At 42.8% G+C, this 21,728-nt stretch overlaps 1 protein-coding gene across 5 annotated transcripts in view; it reads left to right on the plus strand.

Moving 5' to 3' along the window:
• The window catches only part of LOC149449951 (polycystin-1-like), a 123,105-nt gene that overhangs the window by 73,104 nt on the left and 28,273 nt on the right, over window positions 1-21,728 (plus strand). For all 5 annotated transcript variants that reach the window (XM_089692532.1, XM_089692533.1, XM_089692534.1 and 2 more), the window contains 8 exons: window positions 1,197-1,386; window positions 1,567-1,734; window positions 2,999-3,142; window positions 7,430-7,640; window positions 8,163-8,286; window positions 8,788-8,913; window positions 15,657-15,721; window positions 19,341-19,546. In XM_089692532.1, coding sequence (XP_089548658.1) covers window positions 1,197-1,386; window positions 1,567-1,734; window positions 2,999-3,142; window positions 7,430-7,640; window positions 8,163-8,286; window positions 8,788-8,913; window positions 15,657-15,721; window positions 19,341-19,546 — 1,234 coding nt within the window. The remainder of the gene's footprint in view (window positions 1-1,196; window positions 1,387-1,566; window positions 1,735-2,998; window positions 3,143-7,429; window positions 7,641-8,162; window positions 8,287-8,787; window positions 8,914-15,656; window positions 15,722-19,340; window positions 19,547-21,728) is intronic.

Consider the following 21,728-nt stretch of genomic DNA (forward strand, 5'->3'; position numbering starts at 1 on the left):
TGGTTTACAGCTTTCAGGGGTTATCAGTCAGGTATGCTATTTACTGTACATAGTTACATTGACCTAAGGTGAACCAATGTAACTAAGTAAAAATATAGCAAACCTTGAATACTTCTTTAATCAGGGTGGAATTGGTAAGTCCCACAGTACAAATTACTTTAGTCCTTAATATACCAATACTGTCATATTTAGGGTGGAAAATATAAAGTAAAGCAGAGTGGAGACTGTAAAAAAACAACTCTTACATGTGACAAGGTGTAGAAGAGGTTACCTCATTCTCACTTTTTTTGATTTCTCCCTTAATGTTACTATCTAACAAGGGCGGACTGACCATTTGGAAACTCAGGCACTGCCCGAGGGCCCGGGGTCACTAGGGGGCCCCGATGAGATGCCCCTGGTACCTTTTTCATGGGCTTTTTTGAGTTTGGGCAAGGACACAGGGGCCCCATGATCTCCTATTGCCCGGGAGCCCCATGAGTTGTCAGTCAACCCCTGCTATCTAATATTATTTATATGCAGGAAGATGGTAATGTGGAATTTTAAGAATTTGTAATCTCCTAGTACAGTGCCTAAGGAACTTTTAGCAGGTCCCCTCTAAAACCAAGTGAAACAATGTGATTGGAACATGATTCCCTTTACCTGGACTCTTAGAACTGACCATTCAGATATGTGCAAAATTCAGCATGAGCTATTGAGCTCTGTAAACAGGCTTTTTTTGTTGTTTATTTTTTAAAGCAAAGCTAGTAAGACTTGGTAATATACATTTATGAATGCCAAACTCCACACCAGAACCAGGGGCGGACTGACCATTTGGAAACTCGGGCACTGCCCGAGGGCCCGGGGTCAGTAGGGGGCCCCATGAGATGCCCCTGGTACCTTTTTCATAGGCTTTTTTGAATTAGAGCAAGGATACAGGGGCCCCATGATCCCCTATTGCCCGGGGGCCCCATGAGTTTTCAGTCCGCCCCTGACCAGAACTAAACAAAAAAACATGTGAGGAGAAAAGACAGACAGAGGAACGGGGTCCAAAAATAAGAGACAGTCTCTCCAAATGCTGAATAGTTGGGACTGGGAGCTATGCATCAATGAGGAATATCAGTTTCACTGAGTGAATGGATTGGCTGAATATAATACATGATGCTGTTATAAAAGTTATTTTCCATTTATTCCTGCCAAACCTTGTTTTGTGTGTCTAGTCTCCCCGTCGGTGGACACTTGCACTGCTGTGCTGCTTGGTTCTCCTATCTCTATATCTGCTGCTGGTCCTGATAACGCACAAGCTGGACCATCTGGACTTGTCACGGGTAGGAACCATTCCTCTGTGTGGTCCGCAAGGCCAGTACAGATACTGGGTGCTGGTGAAGACAGGCTGGAGGAGGGAGGCAGGTATGTACTGACTGTCTATGGTATACACACCTACCATGTGGCATGTGTATCCATAATGTGCTACAGTTTTGGCTGAAGTTGGAGTTAACCAATTTTAGCCAAATATTATTTCAAAATGTTCTTATAAGATGTTCTGTATTTTGATATACTAATCTTTTCTTTTGTTTGGTTATCATTCAGGCACTACTGCCCATGTTGGCATAAACCTGTATGGGTTAAACAAAAGTGGAGCCCGTCACTTGAACAGCAAGGGAGGCTTAACCACAGGAAGCGTCAATATGTTCCAGGTTGAAACAGACACCAACTTGGGAGAGATCTGGAAGATCCGTGTGTGGCATGACAACACTGGTACTGTAACTGCCAATAGATGAGCAGATATTAACACAATGGAAAATACAAAAACAAGATTATTAAAAAAAAACAAAAAAAAACTCAAATAATTTTACATTTAAAGGATAACCAAACACAAACACGAAAATGCAATATGTTTAAGCTTGCAGTCCTTAGATGCAGTGGCTGCATTCATTTTCTATTTTCCAAGTTGAAAACATCTTCAGCAAATACAGAAAATACCTGTTGATCTTGCCAGAAATGCAGTAATCTTGTCATTTCCTGTGTGCTGTGCTGAAGTTTATTTTCCTGGCTAGCTATCATCTGTAAATATCCAGTTGTCCTGCCCCCTATGTGATGGAAATGAAGAGATATGGACATGTTTGCCAGCCATACCAGGAAAGCAGCTCATGGTGACAACCATGGACTTCTCCATAGATACAGTGGATGAGTGATGTAGATAACCAGGGACAGAAAGTGTGTTATTTGCAGGATTACCAGGTACAAATAAGCAAAATAATCTTGAAAAAAAAGAAAACAAATGCAGGCACCACACCAAGGACAGGTAATCTGCAGCACATTACATTTTTGGTTTTGGGTTTAGATACACTTTAAGCAATTACCAAACGTCAAACAGTTGACAGTTACTTGCACTTAAAACTGACATGGTTTGATTCAGATTTAAACTCTGTAAATGTTCTGTCTAATTTTTTGTTTTTAGTCAGCTTTATTTTTTTTTTCTTACGGGTTTATAAACTGATGTATACAACTAATTAACTGGTGTCTATAAAATCTTTATTTTCCACATAAAATGTATTATAAGTCACATCCCTGACCTATACTCTGTTGATAAAGGACATTGAGCTTTCTAATATGGAAGCCCAGCGCTGCATGCATGCTTGTTGTCAGCCTGTATATAACTGACTAAACCAGACATTCCCAGTCTCAGTAATCTGTGCAACCTGATCTCTTCTGTCATGTAAGAATAGAAAGAACTTGCAGAAAGCTGATGCACAAGGGATATATATGAAAACATGATTTGTGCAATTTTATTGACACAATTAAAAAGAAATAAAGTATATAAAATTCTTTATAACTACATATATATAGTGAATAAACAAATTATGAAAAAAACAAAAACTACACATTCCACAAAAACTACACATTCCTTTTAAGACATACAATACAGAAACTGAAAACTGTCCATAATACCCTAAACCATCCATAGACCAGAACAAATGACCACATCATAAAGGTTTTTAGTGACTTGTTGTGTGTCTAGGATTGGAGCCATCATGGTTTCTGCAATATGTTGCTGTATGGGACAAGCAGACCGATTTCCTCTACTTCTTCCTGGTGAATGACTGGCTGTCTGTAGAGAATGAGCGGAATGGAGGACGAGTGGAGAAAGAAATTCTGGCAACCTGTAAGTGTTCTATTGTTACCTTTTGTGCAATATTGTATTTTAGATACAGTCAGTTAGGGGCGGACTGACCATTTGGGCACTTGGGCACTGCCCGAGGGCCCAGGGTCAGTAAGGGGCCCCATGAGATGCACCAAACAAAAAGAAAAAAGCCACCTAATATGACATGTATATCCGTGTCAAAATTGTATCTCCGTTTCACTTATAAAATAAATGTGGATTTATAAACCCAAGATACATAGTAAAAAATATGGCAGTATGACAAGAGCAATACTGCCTACAAAAAGTAGTAAATTGAAAATTACAAGCGGAGTAATATAACTGCATTCAATAGCTACAAAAATATTTTATTTGATCCCATGGATCATAAAGAGGTTAGACATGGACACGGTGAACAAATCATGATAAAAATTACAAAATTAAAAAACATTCGGCGTCTTCAAATCTGGTTATTTATCGGCAAGCAGGAATCCACACAAGGCAATGAAGTTTCCTAACTACGTGATCATAGATTTCCATATAGTTCCACATAGTATCTGGATAGGGAGATCATTCTTCAAAGATATTCTTTGGTAAACACCACAATAAATAAATAAATCATAGTAGTGGAAACATAAAGAGAATAATGTATGCATGACTTGTGCATACATTATTCTCTTTATGTTTCCACTACTATGATCCTTCTTTGGTTTCCATTATAGGAAGTCATTCCGTTTATTGTGGTGTTTACCAAAGAATATCTTTGAAGAATGATCTCCCTATCCAGATACTATGTGGAACTATATGGAAATCTATGATCACGTAGTTAGGAAACTTCATTGCCTTGTGTGGATTCCTGCTTGCCGATAAATAACCAGATTTGAAGACGCCGAATGTTTTTTAATTTTGTAATTTTTATCATGATTTGTTCACCGTGTCCATGTCTAACCTCTTTATGATCCATGGGATCAAATAAAATATTTTTGTAGCTATTGAATGCAGTTATATTACTCCGCTTGGATTTTCAATTAACCACTTTTTGTAGGCAGTATTGCTCTTGTCATACTGCCATATTTTTGCCCCATGAGATGCCCCTAGTACCTTTCATAGGTTTTTTTGGGTGTGGTTTGAGGGTTGGTGAGGACACAGGGGCTCCATGACCCGATATTGCCCGGGGGCCCCATGAGTTGTCAGTCCGCCCCTGCAGTCAGTGATAACTTTAGAGGCAAATTTTCTTTATTGCATCTTGCATTAAGTTTTACAAGATAGAGTAAAAGGAATAGTGATAACATATACATGTCAGTAAATATACAGAAATCACAAATGAGGAAAGTGATCCACAAGAGTAAATATAAATAGCTCCAGACATCGAAAAGATATAAGGATCAACAGCATTTGTTACTGAGATAGACATACAGAAAAAAACTTAGTTTCAAGGGAGGTATCCCTGGGTGAGACTTGAGGAACAAAAAGAAATACCCCCGTATAACTCAGTATATGAACCCAGCTAAGAGAGAAAAGAGACAAGAAGAATATAGAAAGAAAAGAGAAAAGCCAGTTTTAGGGACAGTAAATCAGTGATAACTCTAGGTCCATCTAGATCAGTGGTTCTCAACCTTCCTAATGCCGCGACCCCTTAATACAGTTCCTCATGTTGTGGTGACCCCAAACCATAAAATTATTTACTCTTTACACATTGGAAATGTGTTGTTCGATGGTCTTAGGTGACCCCTGTGAAAGGGTCGTTCGACCCCCAAAGGGGTCGCGACCCACAGGTTGAGAACCACTGATCTAGATAGTATCCATACAGGAGGTCTACACTATTTGGTATGCTGTGAAATGGCAGATTGCATTAAAGGGCCTTATGTGCCCCAAAGAAAGATTCTATTACAGCAGCTTCACCATCTGACATAAGACAAGATGGGTCCAATGCTGGTATTCTAGAGTCTGACGCTACCTTTAGCATGTCACAAAAGAACTCTAGGATGATCAAATCAGGCAAATTTCTTCTATTCTTCAGGCATCCAGTAGGTTGATCTTGAGCCCACCACAACTTAATTTTGCTGTTCTTCGCCGACAATAATGAAACTTGTTGTGGCCTATGCTGTTGTATCTCTGTATCTTATTTAAGATTAGCCATGCAGTGTGTTAAGGACTTCTGTACAACACTGGATTGGGTATTGGAGCAGCTGTAGACCCCACAGAACTTCTACTCACAAGATTCTTTTTTTTTCCCCACTCCCAATTATTTAGAGGGGTAGCAAGCAAATACAATAAAGGTGTCAACGGACAGAGGGGGGCTGTCTTTTCATGAGAACCTATCACTTCACCCAAAATGGACAAAGGGACAGGTTCTCCTACCCCCCCCCTTTTCCACGTAGTTAGTTAGTTAGTGTGTAGCTATATCTACTTGTGTAGTTAACCAGGAACAATCTGCCAAACTGAACATCAAGATTAATGCACTGTTTTGAATGCAGCAACAATCCCCTGAATCATTGGTCTAATCTAGCTTTTCTTCAGTCATGGCACCCTTTATAAATACAAAGGCACCCCAGTCTAAAATATAAAAAATCAAAATGTTACTTATCAATGGGAAACCTAATCCCGGGGCAATGCACACAACTGCCTTGATGAAATCAACATCACATCAGAAGTCCTCCATCCCATTAGAGGTTTCTCCAGCACATTATACCCCCCCCCCCCTTCACGTCACAGTCCTTCCTTCACCTCAGAGTTCTTCCTTCACCTCAGAGGTCCCTCATCATGTCAGAGGCCCCTATCACATTGGAGTTGCCTCCATATGTCAGAGGCCTCCTATAAGCATTTCCCCAGCACATTATACTATATTCCCCCCCTCACAACAGGGTCCCACCAATCACACAGTCTCCTCTTCACATCAGAGCCCTGTTTTCAGCAATTTCAGCAATATGCCAGAAAGTGGGAGGTGGACAAGATCTGAAGAAAACAAACTTCCATCTTCTCCTAAAATGTGGGATCCCGCATGCCTCCTTTCCTGGATCAGAGTCATGCGTTTCCATAGTGGGGGTGAGGTGGTCGCCATCACCATAACAATGATAGCAAGCATGTGACCTGGCCCTAGAGCTCCACTTGTTATTATTAGGCGCGTGACTGGCTCACCCACACTATGTCAACTAGTGGGAAGGTGCAGCAAGGTGTGGTGGCAGTAAAGACATATAATCCAGTTGAAACAATTGCATAAATTGTATTGAAGAAACTGCCAAATTACAAATACCCCAGGTGGGAGAGGACTGCTAGGCAAACTGTTAGGGATCTGGGTATGACCAGAAATGCGTGGACTGACACAGGGAAACGCAGACTTCAGGTATAGTGTGAATAAGACAATTTATTAAGACTAAACAAAACATAGACGCAGTGCAAGACTAAACAACAACACAGTGCAAACAAACCAACCCAAACCTCCAACAGATAACAATAGAAACAATACTAAGCGTAGTCGGGCAGGCCGGGTCGGTAGCAAACGGGCAGGCAGGGCACAAGGAGCAGGTGGAAGAGTAGTCAGGAATAGCCAAGGTCAGGACAGGCGGAGTTCATGCAGAGTCAGGGATCGAAGCAGAATCTGGATCAGGCAGAAAGCAGACAGGATGCAGGTACAGGGGCCCGTGGGAAAGATACACCAAGGCCCTGATCACAGGCCTGGCCATTCCTTAAATACACCTGTTGTAATCAGCTTCAGGTGATGGCTCATTGCAGGAGTGAGCCTCTGGTTGCTGAGAGCTCCCGCTGGCCAGCCCTGGTACTGCAGCCCACAAGGCAGGTGAGTCCCACCACCACTGGCAAGTCCATTCCTGATACAAACACTCACAGCAGAGAGAGGCGGTATGCCAACAGCATTTGTTTCAGAGGGCTGAGTACGGCTTAGACAGTCCCAACAGGGAGGCTTCCTTGAAGGATGGGAGAGCCCTATCCTGTCCCTTCTCATCTGGAACCTTTCCGTACTGCTAATCAGTTTCCCTCACAGACTTGGTCTCTCTCCCTACTCTAACCACTTCACATAAGCGTGCCAAAACCTGAAGGTAGGGACCTATAGAGGTTCTACTGACCCAAGATGGCCAACAGGGGTCACCTGGATGCAGCTTAGCCAACTAAAACCCTGCTTTCAAAACCCAGGAAACCATAGAGAAACTCTGTTTCCCCTGACTTCCTGTCCACTTGTGGTATCACTCAGGTTGAGCACCACCTATAGTAGAGAACACAGACGGCACCTGTCTACAAACTCATAATGTGTATTCAAGCAAACGCTGGTCTAATCCCATGTTCTGTATTTTTCAGGTCCTCAAGAGTTCAGCAGCTTCTCCCAGGTATTCCCCCAGCAGATCTTCCTCGGTTTTACAGACTGGCACCTCTGGATGTCTGTGTGGTGGCGTCCCGCACAAAGCCGGTTTACACGTGTTCAGAGAGTCACCTGTTGTGCATTGGCACTTCATCTCTACATGACAATCTGTTCATTGTGGTATGGGGCCATTGGAATTCAAGAGGGAAGGTTAGTGCCAACTGCTAACCTTTTTTGGGTAGATACCCAACCCATAGGGGGAAATCATTGGAAATTCTATGTGAAAGATATATAAAGGGGCACATAATTCATTTTGAAAAGGTGTTGCAGCTTAATGGCACCCCCGGATTCTGCTTCTTCCTAAAACTTAATGCAATAGTTAAACCCTAAATCCTACCCATAATCTGTAGCTCCCAAACTCAGTCCTGACTAATCCACACATACCTTGTCCTTGCTGAAAGTACTGTGCCATCCTGTGTGGGAATCAGTGCCAGACAGTGGTCTGCCTGTGGTTGCCCTAAGAACTTGCTATAAAAATATCCTTCTTGTTTATTATGCTCATCATTATAATTATTCTTGTCTTAATATGTTTCTGATTTTCTTTTTTATAAATATATCCTTCCTATTATGTTTGTTCAGGTTCTGGGGTTCAGGTAAAAAAAATATTTCTATAAATATTTGGGTTGTCCAGTAACTGATCAATAAGTTGGAATTGTTCTTTTTATGTTTCAGCTCTGTTATAGGACTACAGTCTCTGGTTACATGGGAAAGTATCTTTATCGGGATACTTGCATCTGTGATGGTTGTGCCTGTACAACTTTTTTTCTCATTTCTTTTTAGGGAGACCCGTAGCTTGGTAAGTAAAATGCTGGTGATATAAATACTGATAGCACTCCCACCATTTATTACTTAGTCCTTCCTTTTATATTTTTGCATATTACGGTTCCAGTGTCTGCTCATACCCTTACTTTGTCCATCCTATTTTATATTGCTCCCTATACATACATTAGATCTTAAACCTTGCTTCTTCTCTTTGCCCCTAAATCTCACTGTATTTTTCCATCGAGAAAACTGCAATATTACGCTAAATCCCTCACGAGATGCACACACACACTCATTGGGATCTATTTATAAAAAAAATTGCTGTGCAAATGTAATACATGATGTCTGCCACCAACAATCATTCCATGGTCAGAGCCACTGAGATCCTTCATCTTCCCCATTGAATGGTTGGCTGAACAGCTGAAACTCTTGACCAAGCATACTTTATAGATTGTTTTTGCAAAGTGTATTTTTATGAATTGATGTTTTCTTTAATATCCTTCCCTAAGAAAGTGTCATCACCTGTCATTGTCAGGTATTTGTAGAGGATTGTGCTACCTCCACCCAATCTACAGAACAGGATGTTCATATGGATACAGCATCCCTTTTATCCTTACCTGGAAAAGCCGACTCTCTACTGGACATCAGTTCGCTCAGCTGTGTAGGTGACGACATTGCCCAATAGCTACATGTGATGAAACAGATTTTAAAGAGGTTGGAAAGCCTGAAGGTTTTTCATCTTCATGCACCCTATGCATGAAGGTAAAAATTCTTCAGTATGCAGCCCCCCCTAATACGTACCCGAGCTTGATCCCTATCTAGCAATGTGTACGAGACCGGCTGCTGTTCCAGCTCTATGCCTCCTCATTGCCTCAAAGACACCAGTGGGATATATGTGTAGGGGTTAAAAAGGGGTGTAGCACTATCCCCTTAGGAGTCACTAGAAGATTTGGGTTCCCCTATACTCCTGCACAGCCAGGCATAACACAATGGTAACTAAGGACAAACTTCCTGAACTATTTACAAGCCTTATAGTCAGAACTTCTCTTCTAGGAGAGCTTTCCAGGCTCTCCTGGTGTACCACCCCAGACCCCAGATAAATCCTCTTCCTTATCCAGCTTGTCTGGAGGAATCCTGGGGCAAGGGAGTCCAAAACTGTCACTTGAGCTGTAACAGTCCCTGATGTAGAGTTAGTCAGGTTCCCCACCCAAATGCTCTCTCCGCTTTCTGGCCCAAGGGGTGTAGGAGTATTCACTGAGTTATTCTCCTGTGCTGCTTTTGGGTAGGTGGCTGCTACCAGACCTATCAGTTGAGCCACTCCTTCTTTGCCACCAGGTGGTCTTTTCTCAGGTGGCAAGTAAAGTCCACAGCTTTCTTCCTTTCAAGGTCCCTCTGCCTGGAGGTGAGCCCCTTCCAGTCTGGGCTCCCACCCATGCTCCTGCATCACAGCCTCTCTTCTCCTCCAACTCCCCTCCCACACTTCTGCTACTGAGCAGGTGCTAACACTTTTAAGGGTATCCCTGCCCATTGCCAAGCCTTCTGTTGGGGATTAGCTAGGGTCCCTCAAGAGTGCAGCCACCCACCACTAATGCCTTCCTCCAAAGCCCTAGAGCAGGGGGAAATTTAGTAACACTTTTAAAGTATGTTCATAACTAAAACCTTTTTTACTTTTGGATAGAGTTGAAAGTGATTAGAACATCTGCCATGGTTTTATTACTGTCTGTGTCCCCACTGAGATTCACTTTCTTTATATTTCTGGTGGGTATTGTCATCAAAAAAGGAAGTTATAGCAAATATCAAATTTAACGGCTATCAATGAAGCAAAGAAGGGGAAAATGTTCCAATGGGCTATGGGAACATGTGTTCTGGGGACAGGCTAAGAGGAGATGGTCCCTTATTTTGGACAAATATCCTGTTGTCTTAACCTCCTTCCCACCGCTGCATCTTGACCCTTTAAGAGGTTTTAGGTGAGGTGTAGGCAGAGGCGGGCATGCTAATCATTGGCAGTTGCAGTGGTCACATGATTGGAAAGCTCTTGATGTATCAGGAGCTTTACAGTCCCCGACAGTAAGTGTGCTGGGAGCATGCAGGGTGCACGCTCTCAGCACAGAAAAGTGTTTACATAGGGCCGCATATATGTGTACCTTAAGCTGGAGGTGGTTAATATACATACATACAAGCCAGTGCAAATATGCCAAGCTGAATGCTGGTCCCTCAGGCTTGAAGCTTGTGTGTGTGCGAGAGGAGAACCCTGAGTGAAGCGTACTTAGGAAAGGTTCAGTTTCAGACTACTGGTGATAGATATAGACAACATATTTTGGGGGATCAGGGCTCCTAGTAATAATACCAAACAGAGTCCTTGAGTTGCGAAAAAGTGTTGATTTACTAAAGGAAATAAAAAGTAGTTGTGGTTTGCAAGGGCATTTGCCCCAGGGCTTAGTGAATGTAGGGAAGTGTCACTTTGCAAATAATAGCCAATCACATCCGAAGAAAATAAAAAAAAATGCATTTTAACTTGTACATGAATGGATTATGAAAATCAGCAGAGCTCATTCACAAAGCTCTAGACAAAAATTCCCTTGTAAGGGGCAAAATCCTTTACAGGCTATTTGCTTCTAGTCACCTCTGTGTCTCAACTCAAAAGAGTTGATTTACCAAAGGCAAAGGCTGTTCACTTTGCAAGGGAAGTTGCACAGTGCAAAGACAGCCAGGCACACAGCAACAACAGTCCATTCACTCTGGCTAATTGACCTGTATAGGGGCTGTCTTTTTGGAATTTGTTTGCTGATAGAAACTTGGAATTGGGATTTGGGATGATATGGGTACTCCAAAATGAAAAGTATTGCTAGCAGTCAGGGGCGGACTGACAACTCATGGGGCCCCCGGGCCATAGGGGATCATGAAGCCCCTGTGTCCTTGCCCAAACTCAAAAAATCTATGAAAAAAGGTACCAGGGGTATCTCATGGGGCCCCCTACTGACCCCGGGCCCTTGGGCAGCGCCCCGAGTTTCCAAATGGTCAGTCCGCCCCTGCTAGCAGTAGTAATAGTATAAGTGGATTGGAATAGTGCATGATTCATGGCTGGATACCATGAAGTAGTATGAGCACAGGTAAAGGCAGATTGGAACAGTCCACAGTTCACAGCTGGAGACCATGAAGTAGTATAAGCACAGTTAATAGCATACTGGAACAGTCCACAGTATACAGGTGAGGATCATTAGGTAGTATGAGCACAGGTAAAGGCAGACTAGAACAGTCAATGGTTCACAGCTGGGGACCATGAAGTAGTATGAGCACAGGCAAAAGCAGACTGGAAGAGTCTACAGTTCACTGCTGGGGACCATGAAAAAGTATGAGCACAGGTAAAGGCAGACTGGAAGAGTCTACGATTCTTGGCTGGGGACCAGGAAGTAGTATTAGCACAGGTAAAGGCAGACTGGAAGAGTCTACAATCCTTGGCTGGGGACCAGGAAGTAGTATGAGCACAGGTAAAGGCAGACTGGAAGAGTCTATGATTCTTGGCTGGGGACCAGGAAGTAGTATGAGCACAGGTAAAGGCAGACTGGAAGAGTCTACGATCCTTGGCTGGGGACCAGGAAGTAGTATGAGCACAGGTAAAGGCAGACTGGAAGAGTCTACGATTCTTGGCTGGGGACCAGGAAGTAGTATGAGCACAGGTAAAGGCAGACTGGAAGAGTCTACGATCCTTGGCTGGGGACCAGGAAGTAGTATGAGCACAGGTAAAGGCAGACTGGAAGAGTCTACGATCCTTGGCTGGGGACCAGGAAGTAGTATGAGCACAGGTAAAGGCAGACTGGAAGAGTCTACGATTCTTGGCTGGGGACCATGAAGTAGTATGAGCACAGGTAAAGGCAGACTGGAAGAGTCTACAATTATTGGCTGGGGACCATGAAGTAGTATGAGCACAGGTAAAGGCAGACTGAAATTATCCACAGTTCACGGATGTGGATCATGAAGTGGTATGAGCACAGATAAAGGCATATTGGAACAGTCAACGGGTCACGGGTGAGGACCATTAGATAGTATGAGCATAGGTAAAGACAGACTGGAACAGTCCATAGTTTATGGCTGGGGACCATGAAGTAGTATGAGCAAAAGTAAAGGCAGGCTGGAACAGTCCACTGTAGAAGAAGATGAAAGAGAGCGCACAAACCTTGCGCATTACCTCAATAAATAGTGACTAATTTTATTATTAAGGAAATATACTCACAAAGTGATGGTATAACAGGCATAAGTAACCATAATCCACACAGGGTTACAGGTAAATCCAAAGGGGGGGTATGAAGGCTAACTCATTTCGAAGGGTGCTCCCTTCTTCATCAGAGCTGATCAAGAAAACAAACAAATACATATACAAATTCCCCTCAAAATATTTACATGAATCATGATGGTATAACAGGTGGTGATACTGTAGATGAGCATAGCAATACACATGAAAATACTCATAAAAATGGCAATACATATAGTAATAATATTAATGTCAAAAATCACATACAAAAAAGGTATATATAGAAAACATGTACACAAAAAAAAATATACATATATATATATACACATACACATATATACATACATACACATGGAAAAAATGGATGGAAATGATGGAAAAAATTGAGAGCTTAATTGTAAAACTGGCATAAGAATCGCTGGTTAAAGATCGACTAGCAATAAAAAGTCATATAAACTGTGAACCATAAAATGTATCTATGGTATACAAAATTAAATAATTAATTGTAAATATATATATATATATATATATATATATATATACCTAATAGTAAAAAAAAAAAAAATCATATTAAAGATATAGGTAATATCCGTTTAGTGTTTAGTATATATAGTTTTTATTATAAATTATCCTACTAATGCTCTTGAGAATATGCCGATCGTTAGGAATGTAGTAATTCCCTAAAAACTATTCAAAAAGTATTTATCTACACAGTAATTAGAAATGATTCCCTAATCTTCACTGATTTGAATTTATTCCTTATTATCAATTGATACTAAGCAGAAGGTAGCAACTCACTATGCCTTTTAATAATTTAGTCTGCAATTGATACAGCTGTCACTAGTTGGCGCTGTTCCTATACGTAGGGCGCATTTGTGAACTGTGGGCACCTTCCTCCTTTCAAGTATTTATTTATGTACTGTTTATGGTCCTTTATTAACTAAATATAAATCTCCTAAGGTCTAGTGGGTTCTTGGTCATTTTCAGCCCTTTGATCTCTTTTTGCTGTACGGGCTGTTGTGTCAGCGACTTCCTGCTTCATGATCCTCTTTAATATGGCCGCTGGAACGCACAGCACATGCGCAGTAGTGCATATTAGCCGGCGTGCGTTCCACTGCAACCTGCAGGCGGCCTACAGTATTTAATCCATTGCTTTAATCGCTAGCCACAGTAAACAGGCTGAACTGCTGTAATACTGACACTCAGTAGCTGAATGTCTCCTTGCCATGGGAACTCTGCCATACTGAAGTCCCTATCTGCTTAACCCAGGTATCTTTTATAATATCACACACAATTCTATACTACACATAGTAAAATGAACGCGTCCTGTTTTTAAATAGCAATTGTGCTTTTGCATTTACATATATATTGTGGGAACTCGCTTCAAATGGTAGAGCTCTTCTTGTTAAAGCACACAGCAACTTGCTTCTTTAAGGGCCTTTTGGCCCAATTTTATTTAAAAGAAAAAGTTCAACAAAAATGCTTCCCACGCAGGGGGTATCCACCATCAAGCAATACCAACAAAGATTCAGCCTCCTGGCTTGTACACAGTTCAATATCTGTCTCCTGCAGACTCTTCCCAAATTATAGCCACTAGCACACAGCTAGTCTGGCTTCCACCTGACTCCAAGGCAGAGACCTCCCGTCTGACAGAGTGGAGCCCTCCTGACTCCTGTCTGCCGGGTTGGAGCCCTCCTGACTCCTGTCTGCCGGGTTGGAGCCCTCCTGACTCCTGTCTGCCGGGTTGGAGCCCTCCTGACTCCTGTCTGCCGGGTTGGAGCCCTCCTGACTCCTGTCTGCCGGGTTGGAGCCCTCCTGACTCCTTTCTGCCGGGGTGGAGCCCAGAACCATGGTTAGGACTCTATAAAAAGGCCTGCACACACCTGTGCAATCAGTGTGCTGGGGGTTCTCAAAACACGGACCCCGGATTGGAGATTTCATCCCTCCCAGATCTCTTTGAAATCTCCAGGCTCCAGATCCCAAAACAAACTTAATGAATAAATGAGGAAACTGAAAAGCCAGTTTCCTCTGCAATACGTCAACTCTCTGGAGCCCCTCAACCTGCCTGGTTGAGAATCCAGGGTTTTCAGCTTTATTTTGACCGTGGCAGGACACCGCACTGCCACAATATGTTTATTCTATGGATTCTCTCTATATAAAACATTTTTTATTCTATATTATAAGATTTTAATATTATAAGATGGTTCCTGGTACACAGACAGTCCATAAGTACAACCTCTCGCAAAGTGGTACAATATTCAATCCAAAGGGTTCCAGCTTAGGTCCATCCCCAGAGGGGGAAAAAGACAATCTGCTCAGGGCTCCAGACTATTTAGCAGCAACTCAGCCACCATCTGGGTATATTTTTCCAGGGATTGGCTAAGTCCTGTTCAACATTCAGGCTGGAGATTTGAATCTTCCCTCCTGCAGTTCTTGAAACTTCTTCCAGAAGTCAGCAGTAAGTAATCAAACTATTGCTGCTCCTGTAATTGCAGCAGAAGCCAGAAACTAAATATACCTAGCAGCCTAACTAGGACGGCGCTGCATGTGCATACCTCAATCCTTTTTTTCATGCACATGCACCGTGAAACAGCACCACATTCAATAAGCTCTTGGACAAATTCACTGGCAAAGTGCAACTTCCACTGCAAAGTGAACAGCCTATTTTCTTTTAGTAAATCAAACCCAAAGCTTCTGAAACAGTCCTGCAATAGGTTCCACAGCAAAGCCTGGTATTATACCCTCAAAGAAAGAGGATCCATAATCTTCCAAAACATGATGGCCGCAGGGGCGGACTGACCATTGGGGAACTCGGGCACTGCCCAAGGGCCCGGGGACAGTAGGGGCCCCATGAGATGTCCCTGGTACCTTTCATAGTTTCATAGGCTTTTTTGGGTGTGATTTGAGTGTGGGCGAGGACACAGGGGCCCCATGATCTCCTATTGCCTGGGGGCCCCATGAGTTGTCAGTCCGCCCCTGGATGGCCGTATACTAATCACCAATAAAGTCTGGAACCAAACATTTCATGTGTATGACTAAGGTACGATTAAGGTGCTCCTCACTGCACACTCACACAAAAGCATACAGGGCAACATAACAGAAACTAAATGCACAAAGAAATGTCATATATCACTTGATGGTCCTTCTTTTTTTAGGCTTCCATAAGCAGCAGCAAATTTACATTTGACCTTGAAAAAGATGGCAGCTGGTTTGCAGAAAGGTGAGCTAGAATATGTGATGATCTGCTTTCTGTGACAGTTTCCAAGAAGTAAATTATTCTTTTAACGATCTGTTTTGCACTTTGGATATTGAGCTCATCTGTGTCCTTTAAATTTAAAGTGGGCCTTTTCAAAGGGCCGAATTGTATAAATTCCCCAAATGTGATGTAAAAACTATGGCAGGGGTGGGCAACTGTGGCCCACCAGCTGTTGTGGAACTACATGTCCCACAAAGCATTGCAAGATGACAGTTACCAGCATGACTCCCAGAGGCAAAGGCTGATGGGAAGACTGACAGTTACTCCAAGAGGCAGAGGCATGATGGGACTTGTAGTTTTGCAACAGCAGGAGGGCTGCAGTTGCCCACCCCTGAACTATGGGATTGACTTACTAAAACTGGAGAGTGCAAAATCTGGTACAGCTCTGCATAGAAACCAATCAGCTTCCAGGTTTTATTCTCAAAGCTTAGTTGAACAAGCTGAAGACCTCCCTGCACAGCTGCACCAGATTTTGCACTCAGTTTTACTAAATCAATCCCTATTTGTATCAATGGCCAGTAACTTCACATCCCCCCACCAGTACTTTTTTCTGCCACTGGATGTCCAGCATCACTCAACCCACTTCCTCTGAGCCCAGGTCATCCACCCCATGAACAAACAATGAAAAGAGAAGCAGTCCAGTGATAAGCTCATGACTTTGTCAATCTATCAACATGCTTCTTCTCAGTGCTAGAACTGATTGACTCATTGTGCTGCTTCTTTCTGCCATACTCCAGCCCTGCTGTGCAGAGACTGCAAGAAGCTAATACCAAGTCAAATTCAGATACTTACACTGTTTCCAATTAAAAATAAGTTTATAAATTAATTAAATTGTGTCTTTTTATTATCTGCTTTTAGTTCAGCTTTTACTCTTCCTCACTGCAAAAAAAGTGACAAAAAGGTTTGGCTGGAGGGTGGCTGTAGGAAGAAAGATCTAAATGTTTGTTTAAAATGTTTAAATGTTTGGGCATTTTTTTCAGTGTAATCATTCGTATATTTTATATTAACCCTAAGGGTAAAACAAATGTTAATGCCTAAGCACAATTTTACAACTTTGACATGTGTTCGTAAAACCATACATATCATCACAAGTACTTTGTACATCCAGGGGGAATATGCCTTGTTTTTTCAGGACAAATTGGGCTTTCATTTGGTGGTAAATAGTAATGGATATCTCCTGATTTTTTCTTTTTATTGTCAAATGAAAATTGGCCCAAAATAGTAAAAATATAATTTTTTTTTTAAGTTTAGCTGCATATTTCTTGTTACTACTAAAACCTACCACCAAAAAACAACCACCCCAAAATTCTCCTGCTCCTGATTGTCGCAGCGATACCACATGTGTGTATGTTAGTTGTTGTTTGTACCCGTAGTATAGCCCAGAAACAATAGTGTGCATTTTTCTTTTCAAAAAAAATTGAAGCTGACTTTTGACCCTGACCTTGACTCAAACACAAACCCTGGCACTGACCTAGATTAAACCTTGATCTAGGTCTATTTTTTTTTAATCTATTATTATTATTATTTTTTTTTTTTACACACTGTTGTTTTTTTTTCTCTCTGCAAGAAGAGAGAGAGATACAAAGTGTCTCTCTCCTCCATTCAGAGAGTGAAATCACGGGGGTGGGCTTCATCGTGATAGCCAATCACAGGCTATCACAGCGATCAGGTGACCCTGAATTGGGAGTTCCGGGTCCCGATCGTTAGTACAGGACCCGGGGATCTCAGTGAGGCACACATGGCATGCTCCCAGCACAAAGACAGATACGCAAATATGCAGCCTCACGGAAAAAAGCCCAGTCCAGTGGGGCCGCATATTTGCTTGTGTTCAGTGCCACGGGATTAAAGAATATGTAAACCTAACATTTCATATTCCTGATATGTGCCTGCTGTACCATGTACTTGTATGTAAAAGTATCCTGTTCTCTTTGTATTGCTTCCTTTTTGTGAAATCCCTGGTGTTCTTGACAGTCCCTCTGCTTTCCTATTAAATATTGACCTCCAATGATAAAACTTGTCCTGACACCCCCCCCCCCCTCCTCACGCACGGCCTTTACCGGCAAGACCACAGTCTGCTCTTTCTCCTTTCCAGCTCTCTGAGCGCCATATGTAGCTGAGAACAGAGGGAATGTGATCACTTATAGAAAAGGGAAAAAAAGGTGTTTGTATTTTTATTTTATATCTATACATAAATGTTTTGCCTTTCATTTCTATTTTAAACTGAATGGGTTGTTTTAAAAAGTGACAGTTTACTTTAAGGCCTTGTTTATACTTGCAGTTGGGATGCAATAAAAACATGTGGCTGAGCCCTGTATATACTGCCCCCACCTGCTCCCCCTTAAGCTGCAGAGGAGGACAGGGGTGTATCATTATTATTATACAGAATTTATATAGCGCCAACGGTTTGCTCAGCGCTTTACATTGTAGTGGGAGACAATACAGTAACAATACAGTTCAATACAAGAGGGAGTTGAGGGCCCTGATCCTTGGAGCTTACAATCTAGGAGGGAGGGGTGAATGGTACAATAGGTAAAACTGTGAGGGATGAAGTGGTTGGAAGTGTAGAGGATACCAGTATCAGCAGAGGGCGGGATAGGCTTCCCTGAAGAGAAAGGCTTTCAATGATCGCCTAAAGGTAAGTAGAGTGGGTGATAGTCTGATAGATTGGGGTAGGGAGTTCCAGAGGATGGGTGATGCCCTGGAGAAGTCTTGGAGACGAGCATGGGTGGAGATAAGGGAGCTAGAGAGTAGGAGGTCTTGTGAGGAGCGGAGTGTACAGTTTGGGTGATATTTCGAGATAAGATCGGTTATGTAAATTGGGGCAGTGTTGTGGACGGCTTTATATGTCATTGTTAGTGTTTTGAATTTTATCCGTTGGGCAACTGGGAGCCAGTGGAGGGATTGGCAGAGAGGGGTGGCGGATACAGAACGGTTAGTGAGGTGGATGAGTCTGGCAGCGGCATTCATGATAGACTGGAGGAGGGATAGCCTGTGGTTAGGTAGGCCAATGAGGAGGGAGTTACAGTAGTCGAGGCGTGATATAATAGTAATCACGTGAGGTGTGATGTAATAGTAGAGGGTATCCCCTCTGTTGTCACCTCCTCATCCAGTTTTTTAACCCCTAAAATCCCACACAACACCACTGCAGGAGGCTGTTCTGAAGTAGCAGCACAGCCCCATTTAGTTTAATGGGTCACGTTTGGCAGGCAATAATGGCAGAACATTAAACTAAATGAGGCCACCCACTGCCACAGTGAAATCGCATGCATTGCATACCGTCGCAGGATGCTGGTGTGGGATTTTATGGGTTAGGGATTTAGGTGACATAGTGTATCCTCACTCCCTTTCAAACAACCACTGAAGAGCAATCCAATGCATCATAAGTGTAAACAAACTCTAATTTTGTTTTTTGGTGGGCGACACTCCTATTTTAGATTGAGTGGGTGGTTCAGTGCAGGTCTCTACCTCTATCAAGGACTCATTAGAAAGATCTTTTTCCACCGCCTTAGCGGTGTGAGAGGGCAAGTTTGTATTTTCAGCTAAGTGCCTTGGGTCACCTGTCTAAATTTGGATCTTCCATCAGGTCTGGACCTGTCTGGATGTCCTCCTGTGAGAGTTTATATGATGCCCGTGGTGATATCCTTACTGAGTCAGGACTTGGTTTCATGCAACCTCTGTGCAAGGAGCAAAAGAAGGACCAGAAGGGGTTCCTGTCATCCTGCAGCTCAGGAGATGACCCTCTGTCATTATCGGAGGGGTCCAGCAGCAGTCCACATTTTACTCTTTCAGGTATTGTTGTGCTCTACTAAGGTCCGGAATGCTAAATAGCTAAAGTCCATCAACATATGAGTGCTTCCTGAACCCCATACACTCCTAGAAAAGTAGTCTCTAAAATTCTTTACTATTACCTCTCCTCTAAAGACCTTCTCTGCATGTGACTTGCAACAAATATCTCCTGAATAGAAAACCACACCTGAACACATAGCTCCCTCAGAGCGACACCAACCAGTCGGCCCTTCTATATCACCTTACACAGTAATAGGTTGTATGTTCTTGAGAAAGGAGAACTCTTTTCATTTATGAGATATTATAATAAATGTGGTCACTGTACTTCTACAACTGCATGTTAACTACTCAATGAAGCATTCTGTGAACTATGTGCTGGAACTACAATTACAGGGATGCGGTTTATCCTATGACAACACTAGGACTGATCATGGAACTAATTAAATTTGATGGTTTCTTTATTTCTCTTGGGGTTGTGTTTGAGTTCCCGTTGTCTGTCCACCTGTCAAATTCCAGATGGAGACTACAGTATATGGGACTCTTGAGATCTACCACTGCTGCTGCATTCTTGTAACAAGCCAAGCCTGGCTCTGCTTTTCAGCTAAGCTGTCAGTGTAATGACTATAAAGTAAAGTCTTTGATATCAAGAATCTACTAGAGCAGCATTTCTTAACCTACGTTCCATGGAATTCTAGGGTTCCTTCAGAGGTTGCTAGAGGCATATTGTACCTTCTACGTAATCTACCACTTTTAAGCCATCAGCAAGAGGGGCATTCTTTCCATAGACCATTAATGTAAAGAGCATTCTAGACAGTTCTTCCTACTCACCACCAATGTAATGGGGCCCATTCCTACAGGGGAGCATTCTCCCACTAACATCAGAGTAACAGAACATTGCATTCCCTCTAAAGTGACCTGCAGGCAGGTGCAGTCTACTTTCTCCACTGCAGGTGGCACTCAACTGTAGCGGCACTACATAGGGAGAGGAAGTCAGGAGGAATATGGCTCCTCTATGGTTTCCTGGGGAAACTATCCATTTGGATACAGCCATTCCATGTGACTCTGGTGGACATCTTGGGTCAGGCAGACTCTATTTAACCCTGGCTTCCAGGCTTGGCATGCATTTTGTGAATGGGCAGAATAGGGACAGGTCACCCGTCTGTCAGGGACAGTGAATATCAGCTGGGAAAGGTTCCAGACAGGTAGGGAAAGGATTGGGACGTGCCAATCCTTCCTGGAATCCTCCCATGTAGGTACAGACCAGCCAGGCCACGTTTTGCCCCTCAAGACAGGTGCTGTCGGCATGTCTGAGACCCATTCCATTATACATCACTGTTTCACCTGTAAGTGTTCCCGGTTGAGTGTCTTCCCGCCAGACCATTTGAACTTTGATTTTAATACAAGTTCCATTTCCTGCAACTGGATTCTATGAGTTTACTGCTGCTGCAACACGCTGCACCTTTCCTCAGACCACCAATGTAAAGCTTAATTCATACAGGTGGAGGAGAGGTGCTAAAAACAGGTGGATGATTTGTGGTTTTTACCACTCACTGATCGCCCCCCTCCAAATTTACAAGGGGGTTGTGGGGATGACTTCACATTGCTTTGTGGTGTGGTGATTTTAACTCCTTGGTTTGACGGGAGGCACTGCCTATCAAACCTACTCAGTGAAGTTGGGGGACTGCACCAGATGGACGCCATGGTTTAATTTAAAATTAGTATTGGTAAAAAAAAATCACCTTAGGTATTGAAAAACAGGTATGCAGAAAGAGATAGTATCACCACCTGAGCGCCTGGAAACAGGCTGCCGTGGTTTGAAAAGTGATCTACCATTGATTGCTTTTCAAAGGGCAGTACAATCTTCCCCCCTTCCTGTGTGAAAGAAATCTATGGGGGCAGTAAAACAACCATCAATGTAAGAGAGTAAGCACTAGACACTCCCTTTAAATCAGCCGTTTTACCCCAGGGAAAACCTTGACATAATTTTCAAGTATCGGTATCCCTGTAAAATGAATTCACTGGTGGTCAGTGGAAGGAATGCCCCCTTTATAGTGGTGGTCAGAATGGTGCTGGACCCGAAAAAATGTAGGCACTATCAGACGGGAGGCCAGTCAGCCACAGCTCAAGGAATCCCTAGAAACCTCTGGTGGAACCCTAGGGCTCTACAGAAGCCTGGTTGAGAATG

This window comes from Staurois parvus, unplaced genomic scaffold, assembly GCF_062004578.1.
Source record: "Staurois parvus isolate SC_StPar_1 unplaced genomic scaffold, SC_StPar_1.0 ptg000592l, whole genome shotgun sequence".
Classification (NCBI taxonomy): Eukaryota; Metazoa; Chordata; class Amphibia; order Anura; family Ranidae; genus Staurois; species Staurois parvus.